This window comes from Rhinolophus sinicus, chromosome 5 (genome assembly GCF_057876585.1).
Source record: "Rhinolophus sinicus isolate RSI-liver-muscle chromosome 5, RSI-T2T, whole genome shotgun sequence".
NCBI lineage: Eukaryota > Metazoa > Chordata > Mammalia > Chiroptera > Rhinolophidae > Rhinolophus > Rhinolophus sinicus.
Window position 1 is genome coordinate 8,114,242 of NC_142505.1, and position 12,398 is coordinate 8,126,639.

At 51.8% G+C, this 12,398-nt stretch overlaps 1 protein-coding gene across 10 annotated transcripts in view; it reads left to right on the forward strand.

The window, feature by feature from the left end:
• Positions 1-12,398, forward strand: part of KIF9 (kinesin family member 9) — a 39,604-nt gene that overhangs the window by 23,372 nt on the left and 3,834 nt on the right. For all 10 annotated transcript variants that reach the window (XR_012489577.2, XM_074312464.2, XM_019724003.3 and 7 more), the window contains 8 exons: positions 2,809-2,877; positions 3,646-3,750; positions 4,896-4,951; positions 5,786-5,876; positions 6,374-6,507; positions 8,060-8,251; positions 9,227-9,441; positions 12,040-12,216. Coding sequence is in view for 9 of the 10 variants with exons in the window: in XM_074312464.2 (XP_074168565.1) it covers positions 2,809-2,877; positions 3,646-3,750; positions 4,896-4,951; positions 5,786-5,876; positions 6,374-6,507; positions 8,060-8,251; positions 9,227-9,441; positions 12,040-12,216 (1,039 nt within the window). In the remaining variant the exon portion in view is untranslated. The remainder of the gene's footprint in view (positions 1-2,808; positions 2,878-3,645; positions 3,751-4,895; positions 4,952-5,785; positions 5,877-6,373; positions 6,508-8,059; positions 8,252-9,226; positions 9,442-12,039; positions 12,217-12,398) is intronic.

Here is a 12,398-nt window from a genome sequence, read left to right on the forward strand (position 1 = left end):
CCCAGAGTTCCCGGTTCCGTCACTCTGGGCTGGGGTGTGAGGATTCGCCTTTCTTGTTTGTTCCCCGCTGCTGCTGCTGCTGCTCTGGAGCCACACTTTGAGAACCACTGGCTCTGTGGTTAAGAGCCCTGGCCCCTGCATTGGTGGCGTAAAGGTGGTGAGCCACTGGCACAAACAGACAGCAAAGAGAGGCTTGGGGTATCCTACTCTGCCAGGAGGAAATACACCTGCAGGCAGAGGTGGGGTCACAACTGGGAAACTTCCCAGGCCGAGAGCTGCTCCAGCCTGTGCGGGACTTAAGCAGAGCTCCCTGAATTATCCTCATTATGTTTATGATGAAAACACCTGACCACCAGGGTACTTACATGAGTCTGTGCTATTTCCAAGGCATTCATTCCATCCAGAAAATGCTCCTGAGTTTTAGAAGGGAGTTGGTCAGCCAGGAGGTGCTACCAGATCCTATTCTGTGGGGTTTGCTGCTCCAGCCCTGTGTTTTGAAAAGGGCAAGTTAAGGCCACTAAACTGCCAGGCATTAGGAGAAGTGGCTGCCATGCTGTCAGGATGTGACAGGGAGGCTGGTGACCCGTAGGAGCAGATGGCCCGTTTCCCCACATCCCCTGACTGGTCCAGAGGTCTAAGCCGGGTTCCCTGTACTACATTGTACAGAGTCATCCAGCTGGGGACCCCCAACAGCTCAGGCAGACTTTTCCTAGCCGGGGCATGATGCATACCTAGAGCTGAGATCCCTCAGCTGGGATGAGGACGAGAGGGGACTGGCCAACCAGCCTCTCCTGTTCACCTCATGGAAGCCCACCTGAAGGAGACCATCTTGGTGCTGCCCAGAGGGACAGACAGGATGGACCCTGGTCAGGTACCAGACTTTGTGCCCTGAATTGCCACAGAGCCACCCCTTGCTGTGGACTGGTCACACAGTTTTGTCACCTGTCCCAGGATCCAGCTGGCAGGGGCTCCCTCCAGTGGCCATTTTTGACAACTAAAGGAAGCCCTGTTCACAGTAAAGGTTCTCAGCATAAAATCCCTGTTCCTCATACACGAAAGGCGCTCAGACAGTATCTATCAAATAATGTAAAACGACTGAGCAATTCTGTTGCTAGAATGTGTTATGCACTCATTCACCTAAATTTTTAGAGTGCTTACTATGTACCAGGCACTTTTTGAAGCACTTGGAATGCATTAGTGTACAAACAGAAACACAAATCTCTGAAGAGCTGACAGTCTGCTGGGGGTGGAAGAGATAGATATAATTAACATAAGAAATAGGTCAATTCCAGATCCTGCCATTTGCGACAACATGGCTGAAACTGAAGGATATTATGGTAAGTGAAATAAGCCAGACACAGAAAAAAAACACCAACTGCACAATTCAACTTATATGTGGAACCTAAAAAAGTCAAATTCATTGAGGGAAAAGTAGGGCAGTGGTTGCCAGGAGTGCGGGCAGGGGCCGAGAAATGGGGAGATGTTGGTCAAAGGGTACAAATTTTCAGTTATAAGATGAATAAGTTCTGGGGATCTAATGTACCGATGTGACTGTATTTAATAGTGTTGTATTGTATACTGGGAATTCGCTACCGCAGATCTCAGATACTCTTACCACACACAAAAGTGGTAACTAGGTGAGGAGACATATATGTTCATCAGCTTGATGGCAGTAATCATTTCACTACATACACTTAATCAAAACATCATGTCGTACACCTTAAATATGTACTTTTCTTTAAAAAAAAGCATTTAAACAAACCAAAATCAGTAAGTTCTAGAGCTTCACTATTCAATACATTGGCCCTTACTCACATGTGGCTACTTAGTTAAAATTAAATAAAATTTAAAATTCACTTCCTTGGTCATACTCATCACATTTCAAGTGCTTAATAGCTATATTTGGCTCGTGGCACAGATAGAGAACATTTCCATCATCACAGAAAGTTCTGTTCGACAGTGCTGCTGCTCTAGGGTATGTTGGTGATACGTGCTATGAAAAAAATTAGAGCAAGATTTTTAAAGAATGGTGTGGGGGTGGGGGGCTTGTAGTTTTACCTCGGGTGATTGAAGTGCGCCTGACTTAGAAGCTTTTGAACAAAGCCTTGAAGGAGTTGAGGGAGTGAGCCATGGAAATACCTGGGAGAAGAGGGTCCCAGGCAGAGGGGGCAGGCAACGCGGAGGCGGGAGTATGCCAATTTGGTGGGAGTGGAGTGAACTGGGGAGAGCGGTAGGAAAGATAATGGGGGCAGATCCTTAGAGCCTCAGAGATCACTGTTATCCTACAGAAACCTATGAGGACGCAGAGGTATAAGTACAAAGATGTTCTTGCAGCATTTTCTGTAGCAGCAAAAACTTGGAGGTGACCCACATGATTATCAGTGGAGAATGGTGACACATGTGTGCAGTGGTTGGGAAGGATGAGGGTAAAAGGTACAGCCGTGTATGCAAAGCATTCTGGAGGCGTGGGCTGCACCAAGAGGGACATTACCATGGTACCCTGAAAATATCCTGGGAGCTCCCGGGAGTTGGGCTTTGAGGGGGCCCTAGGTGTACCTGTGCTTACTCTGTTCCATTCCCCTCTGCTGTAAGAGGCCGAGGCCGGGGACCGCGGAGGCCCCCTCAGGCCCTCAACTCACCCCATTTGGGAAAAAGTCACCTATGGGGAGGGAACTGTCCAGGTGCTGAGCTCATACCCTGTGGATTACCAGGAAGGGCCAGGGTATCCAGGCACAGGTGGGGAATGGTGGGCTTGAAGTGGGAGAGGCAGGGTGACCTCTCTGACTATCCTCCCTGCTTTCCTGGCAGCGAATGGTCAAGAACCTGGAGAAGGAGCTGGCACTGCTCAAGCAGGAGTTAGCCATCCATGACAGCCTGGTAAGGGGCTAGAAGAGGGATGAGGTGGCAAAATGCTAGAGGGACTGGTGTCAGGGTACCAGGGGGGCAGAAGGACTAGGTGGGGAGGGCACAGAGGGGGCAGGGTAGGTATGCTGGATGGGCAAAGGGGAGTGGGGGAGCCAGATAGGTACGGGGCCAAGTAGGCAGGGAGACTGGGGAAACGAAGATTGGGGGGACAGAGGGGCTGAGGGCCCAGGGAGGCCTGGTGGGCAGGGTTTGCAGATGGTCTGAGAACAGAGGTAGGCAACAGGAGGAGGAAGGGCAGGGGACCAGGGGCCTGGCAGGTAGGAGTACAGGGCAGACAACATGATGGAGCAAGGTCCAGGGAGGTGGCAGAGGGGCCACTGCAAGGGGCCAATGTGGGCAGGGGTGGGCGTGGGAGTCCGGTGGCAGGATGTACCTGCCTGGTCCAGAAGGGCCTCAAGACAGGGCAGCCACCTCCCTCCCATGGGCCTCATCCTGGAGCATGCTAAAACTCAACCAGCAGAACCCCGTGGCCTGGTGGCAGGCCCCTGTTGGGCAGCCTTTCCGTCGCTCCCTGACCGAGCTGTCCCTTACTGACCGGAGCTCCTGGCCTGTGAGACAGTCTGTCTCCGCCAGGATGTGATGGTGATGGGAATGGAGCTGGCTTGGACAGCCAGGGCCTGTGGCCAGGCTCCCCTCCTTGGACCTCAGAATGGCCCCTGCTCCCCCTACTCGGCCTCCGGTACTTCAAACTCATGCACATGCTCTTGATCCTCCTCCCAGGCCAACCGCACCCATGTGAACTACGACGCCATGGATGAAATCCAGATTGCCGAGATCAACTCCCAGGTGCGGAGGTACCTGGCGGGGACGCTGGATGAGATCGACGTAAGGATTCCTTCCTCGGGGCCCCCATGCCCAGCCGACCTGGGCCTCCCTGTCCCAGGTGTACCCAGCTGTGCTGTGCCTGCCTGCCTTGGAACCCCACACTGAGTGGGTGCCATGGGCGTAACGTGGGTAGTGCTGGACCGCTGGCTTCAGGGTCCCTTTAGCCCACCAAGGCCTCAGCTTCCGTATTTAGGGTTTCAGGGCTGTGGGTGCCTCACAGAGGGACCAGCAGCCTTGAACACACAGGAGGTGATCCATTACTGGGGCACGAGCACGGGCTGTGGAGCCAGGCTGCCCTGGATTGAATCCCAGATCAGCTGTCTCCTTGGGAAGCGGCTTCAGCAAAATTATCCCCTCGTGTACTTTGGTGGCCTCGCCTGTACAGTGGGGAGAGAAACTGAGCTGGGATGAACTCAGCTGCAGCACCTCAGGTGCTTGGCTGTGGCAAATAGACTGAGGCTGTCAAAGGATGGTGGACATGCTGTCTGTCTGTAAGGAAGACCCCCCCAGGGAGTCTGGAGTGGGCCAAGGAGGAAGAGACAGCAGCCACCCAGGGAAGGGCCCTCAGGGGGGAAAGAGCATTCTGTTTCTTCAGTCAGGCCAGCAACCCTTCATCGGGGAGCTGCATGGACAGACCCCTCCCACCATATTACTGTGGGCAGCTGGGATTTCCCAGCAAGGGCAGCCCCAGACTGACCCTTGGTCAAGGGTAATGCTTGTGGGCTGCAGAACCAAGAGGGAGGCCGAAGGTCTTCCTCCAGGCACAGGCATGTATGTGTCTATACCCACAGAAAGGTTCATGACAGAACCTTCTGGAAGCAGGAAAGAGCTGAGGACAAGAAATTTTATTAAAATTTTTTTTCTTATGATTTTCAAGAACTAGAGAGTAATTTAATTTTATAGAGATCTTCACTTAGAAAAGGTGATTTTTATAGCCTCAGTAAATACTTAGTTTGAAATCTGTTAATCAGATCAAGACGGGCTTACACTGCCACTTTGTTGAGAGTCTGTTTGCAAATGTCCTGTTCTCAAGACAGATGGTCAGCGGGTAAGCCCAGGGATCCTGGTTTCTCTGCTAACGAGGATCTCTGGCCTTGGTCCTGGGGTGCCGAGGTCTCACCTCTGCCTTGCTCTCTTCCCTCCAGATAATTAACCTCAGACAGATCCAGGAAGTGTTCAACCAGTTCCGGGTGGTTCTGAGGTAAGGGACCCTCCCTACCCACCCGACGCCATTTTCATTTCCTGTGGTTTGGATGCAGCCTCCACGCACACCCCCAAAGCCTCAGCTTCCATATTTAGGGTTACAAGGCTGTGGGTGCCCCACAGAGTGGCGTCTCTCCTGTGTGAGGAGCCGGATCAGAGTCCACGGGGCGTGCCCAGGCCCCTAGTGTCCCCGACAGTCTCTGCCCCCGAGCTCTCAGATCCTCCTGCCCTTCCCTTCCTCTGAGGGAAGGAAGGGGGAAGACAGCTGTCCCTCTGAGGGCTGCTCAGAGAGGAAGCGGTCCCTGGTGGATGATTTCCTGAGTTCATCAGTTGGATCGGAGGTCTTCATGGAGTGTCAGCCCTGAGCATGGCCAGAATGGGACATCATGCATCCTCCCTGCTCCCCCACCGCCACCTCAGGAGGCATTTGCGGGTTATTTGGGCGCACACATACCTGCAGCCTGAGTGACTCATGCTGGGTGGTAGCACAGACGCTGATCACGTGATTCCAAAGGGCCTGTGAGAGGCGGAGAAGCGTGGTCCCCAGGCAGGCTCACTTACAGTCCTTGCTAAAGTCATCTTGGAGCAGATGTGCCTGGCACATAGGGTGGGCCCTGCAGATTTGGGGGCTGGACGATGGGTGTGTGCACTGGGGAGTCAGGGGCGTGGAATGATCTTGTTTAGTCTCGTCGGGCTCATGGTGAAGGCCTGGCTCGTTCACAAGGGGTCACACCCAAATGACTTCCAATCCCAGTACATGCTTGGTTCTTGATCCAGAGGGTTCAATGTGCCCCCAGATATGAGGTATTCTCTCACTTTCTCTCTTCCCAAGCCAACAGGAACAGGAAGTAGAGTCCAATTTGCGCAGGAAATACACCCTCATAGACAAAAATGACTTTGCAACCATTTCTGCTGTCCAGAAGGTAAGCAGAGTTGGCTCTTGCTGACAGCACTTGTCAGATTTTTTCATCCCTGGACCATGTAGGAGGCAACAAGTATCCTTTAAAGTGTCCATTAAAACAAATTTAGGGTTGGAACAGATAAAGGTAACACCAGGATGAGTGTGGGGTAAACATGCAAGAGTAAACCACATGATTCCAAATGATTTCCAGAATTAGAGACATGGCTAAGAATGAACAGGACCAATTCCTGAAGCTGGGTCGGGAACAAGCCTTAGGATCCTTAGGGTACGGAAGAAGACCCCAGACCAGTGAGAGATGACGTGGAAAGTGGACATTGGATGGGGTAGTCAGAGACGGCTCTGCTGGGGCAAGCCTGCAGTTAGCTGCAGCGGCGGCAGCCACGTTGGTGTGGGCTGAACGAACATCCCCACTTGAGCCTTCGGTCCGTATACACTTGGGTCCCTCAGAGGCCCAAACCTTTCATCTAACCCTTGGCCCCCCGGCTGGCCTCTATCCAGGCAGGGCTTGTGGATGCTGACGGCCACCTAGTGGGCGAGCCTGATGGACAGGGCTTCGGATTTGGAGTCGCCTCTCTCACTACCAAAGCCGGGAAGAAACTCAAGTCCAGGAAGACAGTGAAAGAGCAGCCCAGGTGAGCACTTCCTGCTACTCGGCCTGTTCAGCACCTGGACCTCCTTGGCTGGGGGAGGAAGGACACAAGCTGTCTCCCTCTTCCCCCGGGTATATTAGCTACTATGTGGGCATAATGCCTGTCACTGCTGCCAACACTAGCAACATCTGTGGGGCCCAGGCTGGGGCTGGTCACCTCCCACCCGCACAGCAACCCTACGAGGTGGGAGTTCATGGCTCCGTTTTGTTGATGCGGAAATCCCCTCAGAGAGGGAAGTCACTTCCAAGGTCACATGGCTGCTGAGTGGTCAAGTGGAAGTGAGAAGCTTGCCCTCTGATACTTTATGTGGAAATCCCACCTCCTAACAGGGTTCTTCTGTGACCCAGCTGACTGGCACTCACATCGCCTAAAAACCCCAATTCACCTTTCAGGTATGACTTTGTGGGTGCAAAGTGGGAAGAGGGTCAAGTTTCACTTAATGAGCCGCCTTCCCTGGGAGGTGCTGTGTAATGGTGGACAAGAGCACAGGCTCCAAAGGTGACACCTGGGCTCACCTCCCTGCTCTGCACTTCTTTCACGCAAAGGGTCACCTTGTGAGAGGCATGAGAGCCTCTCTGTGTCCCGTTTCCTCATCTCTAAAATGGGAATAGCAGTAATAATAGCATCAAAGTCATTGGGGTTGTCGTGAGGATAAGTGAGTGAACACAGTCCCTGTACCTGGAAAGTACTCAACAGGAATCTGCTGTTACTGTTATTATCACTTGAAAAAGGACGTGGCCAAAGCTGATGGTAGAAAACTGTCACGTGCAAGACAGGAGTTGGGTAGCAGGGGTTGTGGATGCCCCTGGCCTCCCCCTGCCTCTCCAGAGAGGCCAGTCACTCCTAGACCCTCTCTGTTCTGCCACTGGGTGATGGATGCAATCACAGATGGATCAAGGCTTGGCTCTCGCAAACTACACTTGTTGAAGAAGAAAAAAAAAAGAGGAAACAGTGCGGGGGGCATCCTTCTGTCAGTTCAGGCCTGCTCAGATGTGCCTCTCTGGGAGGGAGGACCCTGCGCACCATCGCTTGGAGGGGGCAGGTGGCTCCTTTCCTGGGAGCACTGATGTAGGCGGGGAGAACAGGTTGTGGACTGGTCCGAGCAACAGGGCAGACCTGTCCTGCTTTCCCATTGGTCTGCAGACAGCCCCACCCTGGGTGGGGGCTCTGCCCCTCCTTCTCAGAGATGCCTGTGTGACTAATACCTTAACAGCCATGGTACTCCTGAGCGCCTGTGGCCCACCCCACAGGTCCACATGCTCTCAAGCCTGGAGACAGCCCATTCTTCTCAGGTGTCTCCTGCCGAGACTGCTGAAGGGAGAGCTCCTTGTTCAGATAAAAGGGACCAAAATGCTCTCCTCTTCTTGCCCATCTGCAAGGCTTAGGGCCATACTCTGCCCTTTGGCCTGGGTATATGATCAAGATAGGAGCTAAGTGGGCTGGGGCTTCTGGGGCATGAGGGCTGAAACAGGTCAGCGTGGGAGCCACCTCACTGCCCATGACTGAGTGGAGTCGGCCTGCCTTCTCCTTCCAGCTCTTCAGCAAGAAAGGAAGGTGCCAGCAGCTCTGTGAGTGGCAAGGACTTAGATATTCTCACCTCCAAGACCCAGCTGACCCCATCGTCCAAGGATGGGGATGTCAAAGACATGCTTCTGCGGGACCGGGAGACGTCCACCATTGAAACTCTTCCCTCGGACTCCCCAAAGGAGGAACTACACCCCCCCAGGTGACCAGCTAGCACTAGCTCCTGCACCAGGTCATCCCAACCCAGAGTGTGACCCTCAGTATGTAAAGAGCACTTGCAGATAGAAGAGAAATAAAATAGGGGGGTAATAGACAAAAACTAGAGGCACATTTCAAAAAGAAGAAACATGACGGCTTACACACATGCAAAACGGTCCGACCTCAGGAGTCATCCACAATACACAGTTGTACATGGAATCATTTTAGACCCTCCAAATAGCAATTATTTAAATAATTAAATTTACATATTTTTGAAATGAGTAGTGTACCTAAATGGTACAAAATTCTCAAGGTAGAGACCCCTTCCTCCAGTCACACAATTCTTCTCCCTGGTGAGTCAGTAATTGAGTTTTTAGGAATCTATCCTGAGGAGATAATTACAGATGTGGACGGAGATTTATGCAAAAGATGTCCATTGCCTCATTAATTTAAAAAGCTAATAAGTTTTTCTTTTGAAAAACCTTCAATAGCCAAAATTAGGGAAAGGGCTTTAAGTAAATTATTATCTCTGCTCTTGAAATGTACAAGAACGTACATGAAGAATTTTTCCTCCAGCCTGTGAACGTTTCCAAACATTCAGAGAAGTTAAAAGAATTACACAGTGAGCCCCCCTCGATTCTAGATGTAACACGTTACTATACTTAACGTGTCCATCTTCCTCTCCCTGCATTTATATTCTTTTCTGAAGCATTTCACAGTAAGTGGCAGACAGTCCCTTCCCCTGCCCCAACACTCCATCTCACATCTCATTAACGAGAGTTCTTGAAGAGTGTTTAATAGCATGAAAGCATGCGTCTGTGGAAAAAGGGAATGATTCCTACAGTTGAGCTCCCATCTGGGGTAGGTGGTACCCGGGAATTCTGGCCTCCTGCTCATAAAGCCCCAGGGAAGAAAGGTGAAGTGCCTAGTAGCTCCAAGACAGCTGCCTGGTTTCTCCCTCCTCCCACTGTGTCTTCAGGCTCAGCACCCCACCCTCTAAGCCTGTGGCCTTTGAGGACTTCAAGAACGAGCGAGGCAGTGAGATCAACCGCATCTTCAAAGAAAACAAGTCCATCTTGAACGAGCGGAGGAAAAGGGCCAGCGAGACCACCCAGCGCATCAATGCCATCAAGAAGGAAATCGACATCACCAAAGAGGCACTACATTTCCAGAAGTCACTGCGGGAGAAGCAAGGTAAGTGTGATGGGAAGAGGGGCCCGGGGACTATGGGACCTGAGTCCTCCTGCTCCAAATGGGGTAGCCTTGGGCGCTGGAGGACTGCGATGGAAGGGGGTCAGCTGGGGCTGTTGGGGTGCGACCTTCATCCCTGGGTCATCACTTGGCTCTAGTCATCCCTGAGGAGCCAGAGTCCTTCCCTGTCAGCCAGCCTCTTCCTGTGGGCCCCCATTATTGCTTTATTTCAGACCCAAGTGCTGGGCCTTCCACCTAATATGTAACCTATGGAAAAATAGGCCTTTGGCCTTGTAGAGGCTTCCGCAGGGAGATGGGTGGCTGGGTCCCATGTGGTCTTCTCATTGCCCACAGTGGTCTGATTGGGGTTGAGGTGCTTGTCAAGACATGAAAACTGAGGAGAGAAATAAGAATGTAGATACCCGAGGGCTAAGGGGTTTACTGTCTCTAAGACCATTCTGCAGGCCAAACCCTCAACCCCTGTGCTGGCCTAGCAAAGTCTTGTCTCCTAAGGTAGGTGGTGTCTCCTCAGACTCGGAGAACAGGGATCCCTGGGTGCGAAGGGTGCTCACCTGCTTACCCTGACCTGGTGCCCGTGTCCCAATAGCCGGCGCTGCCCACACCTGCACTGTGGGCCAAGAACCCTCCAGCTTGAGTGTGCAGAGGACTCACCTGGGAGGGCTGGGCAAGTGCAGATTCCCAGGCCCCGACCAGTGGTTCTGACTCAGGACACCTGTGGCAGGGCCCAGAAGCTGCGTTCTAATGAGTGACCATCCCAACTCTGAGGCCGACAGTTCAGAGGCCACAGTCTTGTTCACATTCCTGGCTTGGTCCCCTTGTCTTGTTCCAGACTGGGCACACCAGGTCACTGGGCTTTCCCTTGCGAAATCACAATGCCATTCCAGGCCAGCCTTTCTGAGCTCACTGATCACCTGACGCATCTCCAGAGGTCACTTGGTTTATTCCCGCAGGTCAGGATCATCTCAGTCACAGGGGGTGCATTTTACTCATTTATTCCTCAGAGGGCAACTTTATTTCCAAGTTCTTGGAGCCACTCTGCTCATACCCTACAGACCAATCATGACACATTATTCCAGAGGGCAAAGCCCTCCATGGGTCTGGAAAACGGGAGAAGACGGGTGATGGTGGCTCCAGACAAGCCCCATCCAGAACCTCCAAGGTGAGAGTCTTACAGGCCTGACAATGCTTTGTCCCCTTAGCCCACACCGTCTTTGAATATGCAATCCCTTATTACATATTTATGTAATTTAAATAATACGTATGAATGCTATGCTGACATCCGTTACTCCTAAACGCACCTGAAAATGGGTATCTTTTTTTTAAGGATGAGACAAAGAAATAAACAATATTTTAAAATATTTAAAATTTTATCTATCAGTATCAAACATTTTTGCTCTTTCCTCCCAAGAGCAGTTATTTTCCCACTGGTTGTTAAAATATCAAATACCTTTATCTTGAAGGAACAGATCAAGTAAATTCATTTTTAAAAATACCTGCTAGATACCTTGATTGGCAGCCCAGAAAGGTCAGCAAATTTAGAACATTAATTAGTCTTTTGTGAAAGAAAAATGAGATATCATCTTAAGTTCAATTCTTTTTTTCCCTTAGAGATAATTAGAGAACCTCTGGGTAGTAACAAAAGATGTTCAAGCCCCTGCCATCTCAGAGTCCTGTAAAGACTCTACTCTGTATCAAAGTGACCACATCAGGGACGTCCCATGGCACACAGACCAGGTCACTCTGCACTGAAGTCGAGGGACCTGGTGAGGGCGACTCTGGACCCCCCCACTCCATACCTTGCGTCGGGACCCTTGCCTCTCCATGAATGGTGCCAGTGACAATCTGTCTTCCTTTTCCCCATTAAACATCACTGGAAGTGCTAACATTTTCCTCCAGCTCCTGGGGACTACCTCATGCACCCCAGCCTCACACCTGTCACAGGCAGGCCTCACTCTTCAGGGTCCTGGAGCGGAAGCCCCCTACGCTGGGGGTTTGACATGACCTTTGCCGAGCTTTCAAGGTGCTGCGGGCGGTGGACGGCTGAGTGCGTGGCTCCACAGACCATGTCAGGTTGTCTTAACCCGACACCCTCATCAAAGTGACAGACCTTAAAAGGTCCGTACAAGGAGTGGAGATGACTAAGAGCACAACTGACCCCTCTCCTTCTGGAGCCTCTGACAGCGACTCAGTATGGTACCCACGTCTAAGTGTCTCTAAGCAGAAGGTAGCTGGTGCATGTTCAAATCAGCAAGAAGACAATCTGAAATGTGCCTTTACATGCACTGTTGCTAATAAGGAACATTGCCCAAGTACCTGTGGAACTAACCAGTGATGGCATTTCATGTGTATAACTTACAAAAAAGGTGGACGAACATCTGTATAATATCATTATTATATTATTATAATATATATTGTTAGTGAAATACCATTGGTTGATGGGGTTTAAGATCAAATAAGTGTGGCGCATGGGCCATCTCTACCCTCCTCCCGGGAGACTGGCCCCCCGTGCTTTGCCCACGCCCAGGCCGACCCCGGCCCTTCCGCTGGTCCTGGCCTCTGACCGCCTCCATCCCCCCGCAGGAGAGTATGAGAACAAGGGGCTGATGATCATCGATGAGGAAGAATTCCTGCTGATCCTGAAGCTCAAGGACCTCAAGAAGCAATACCGAACTGAGTACCAGGACCTGCGCGACCTCAGGGCTGAGATCCAGTACTGCCAGCACCTGGTGGATCAGTGTCGCCACCGCCTGCTCACGGGTGCGCCATTTGGGAAGGTTGGCTGGCCATCCAAGGCCCTGGGAGGCACAGGGCAGGGTCACCTCCTTGGTTCTAGAAGTGGCTTCAGAGCTTCTCTCTGGCAGAGGCAGGAGCCGGGCAGGGGCTTCAGATGTGTGTCTCCAGGACTGTGGACAGGAGACGGAGATGGGAAAGGGTGAGAC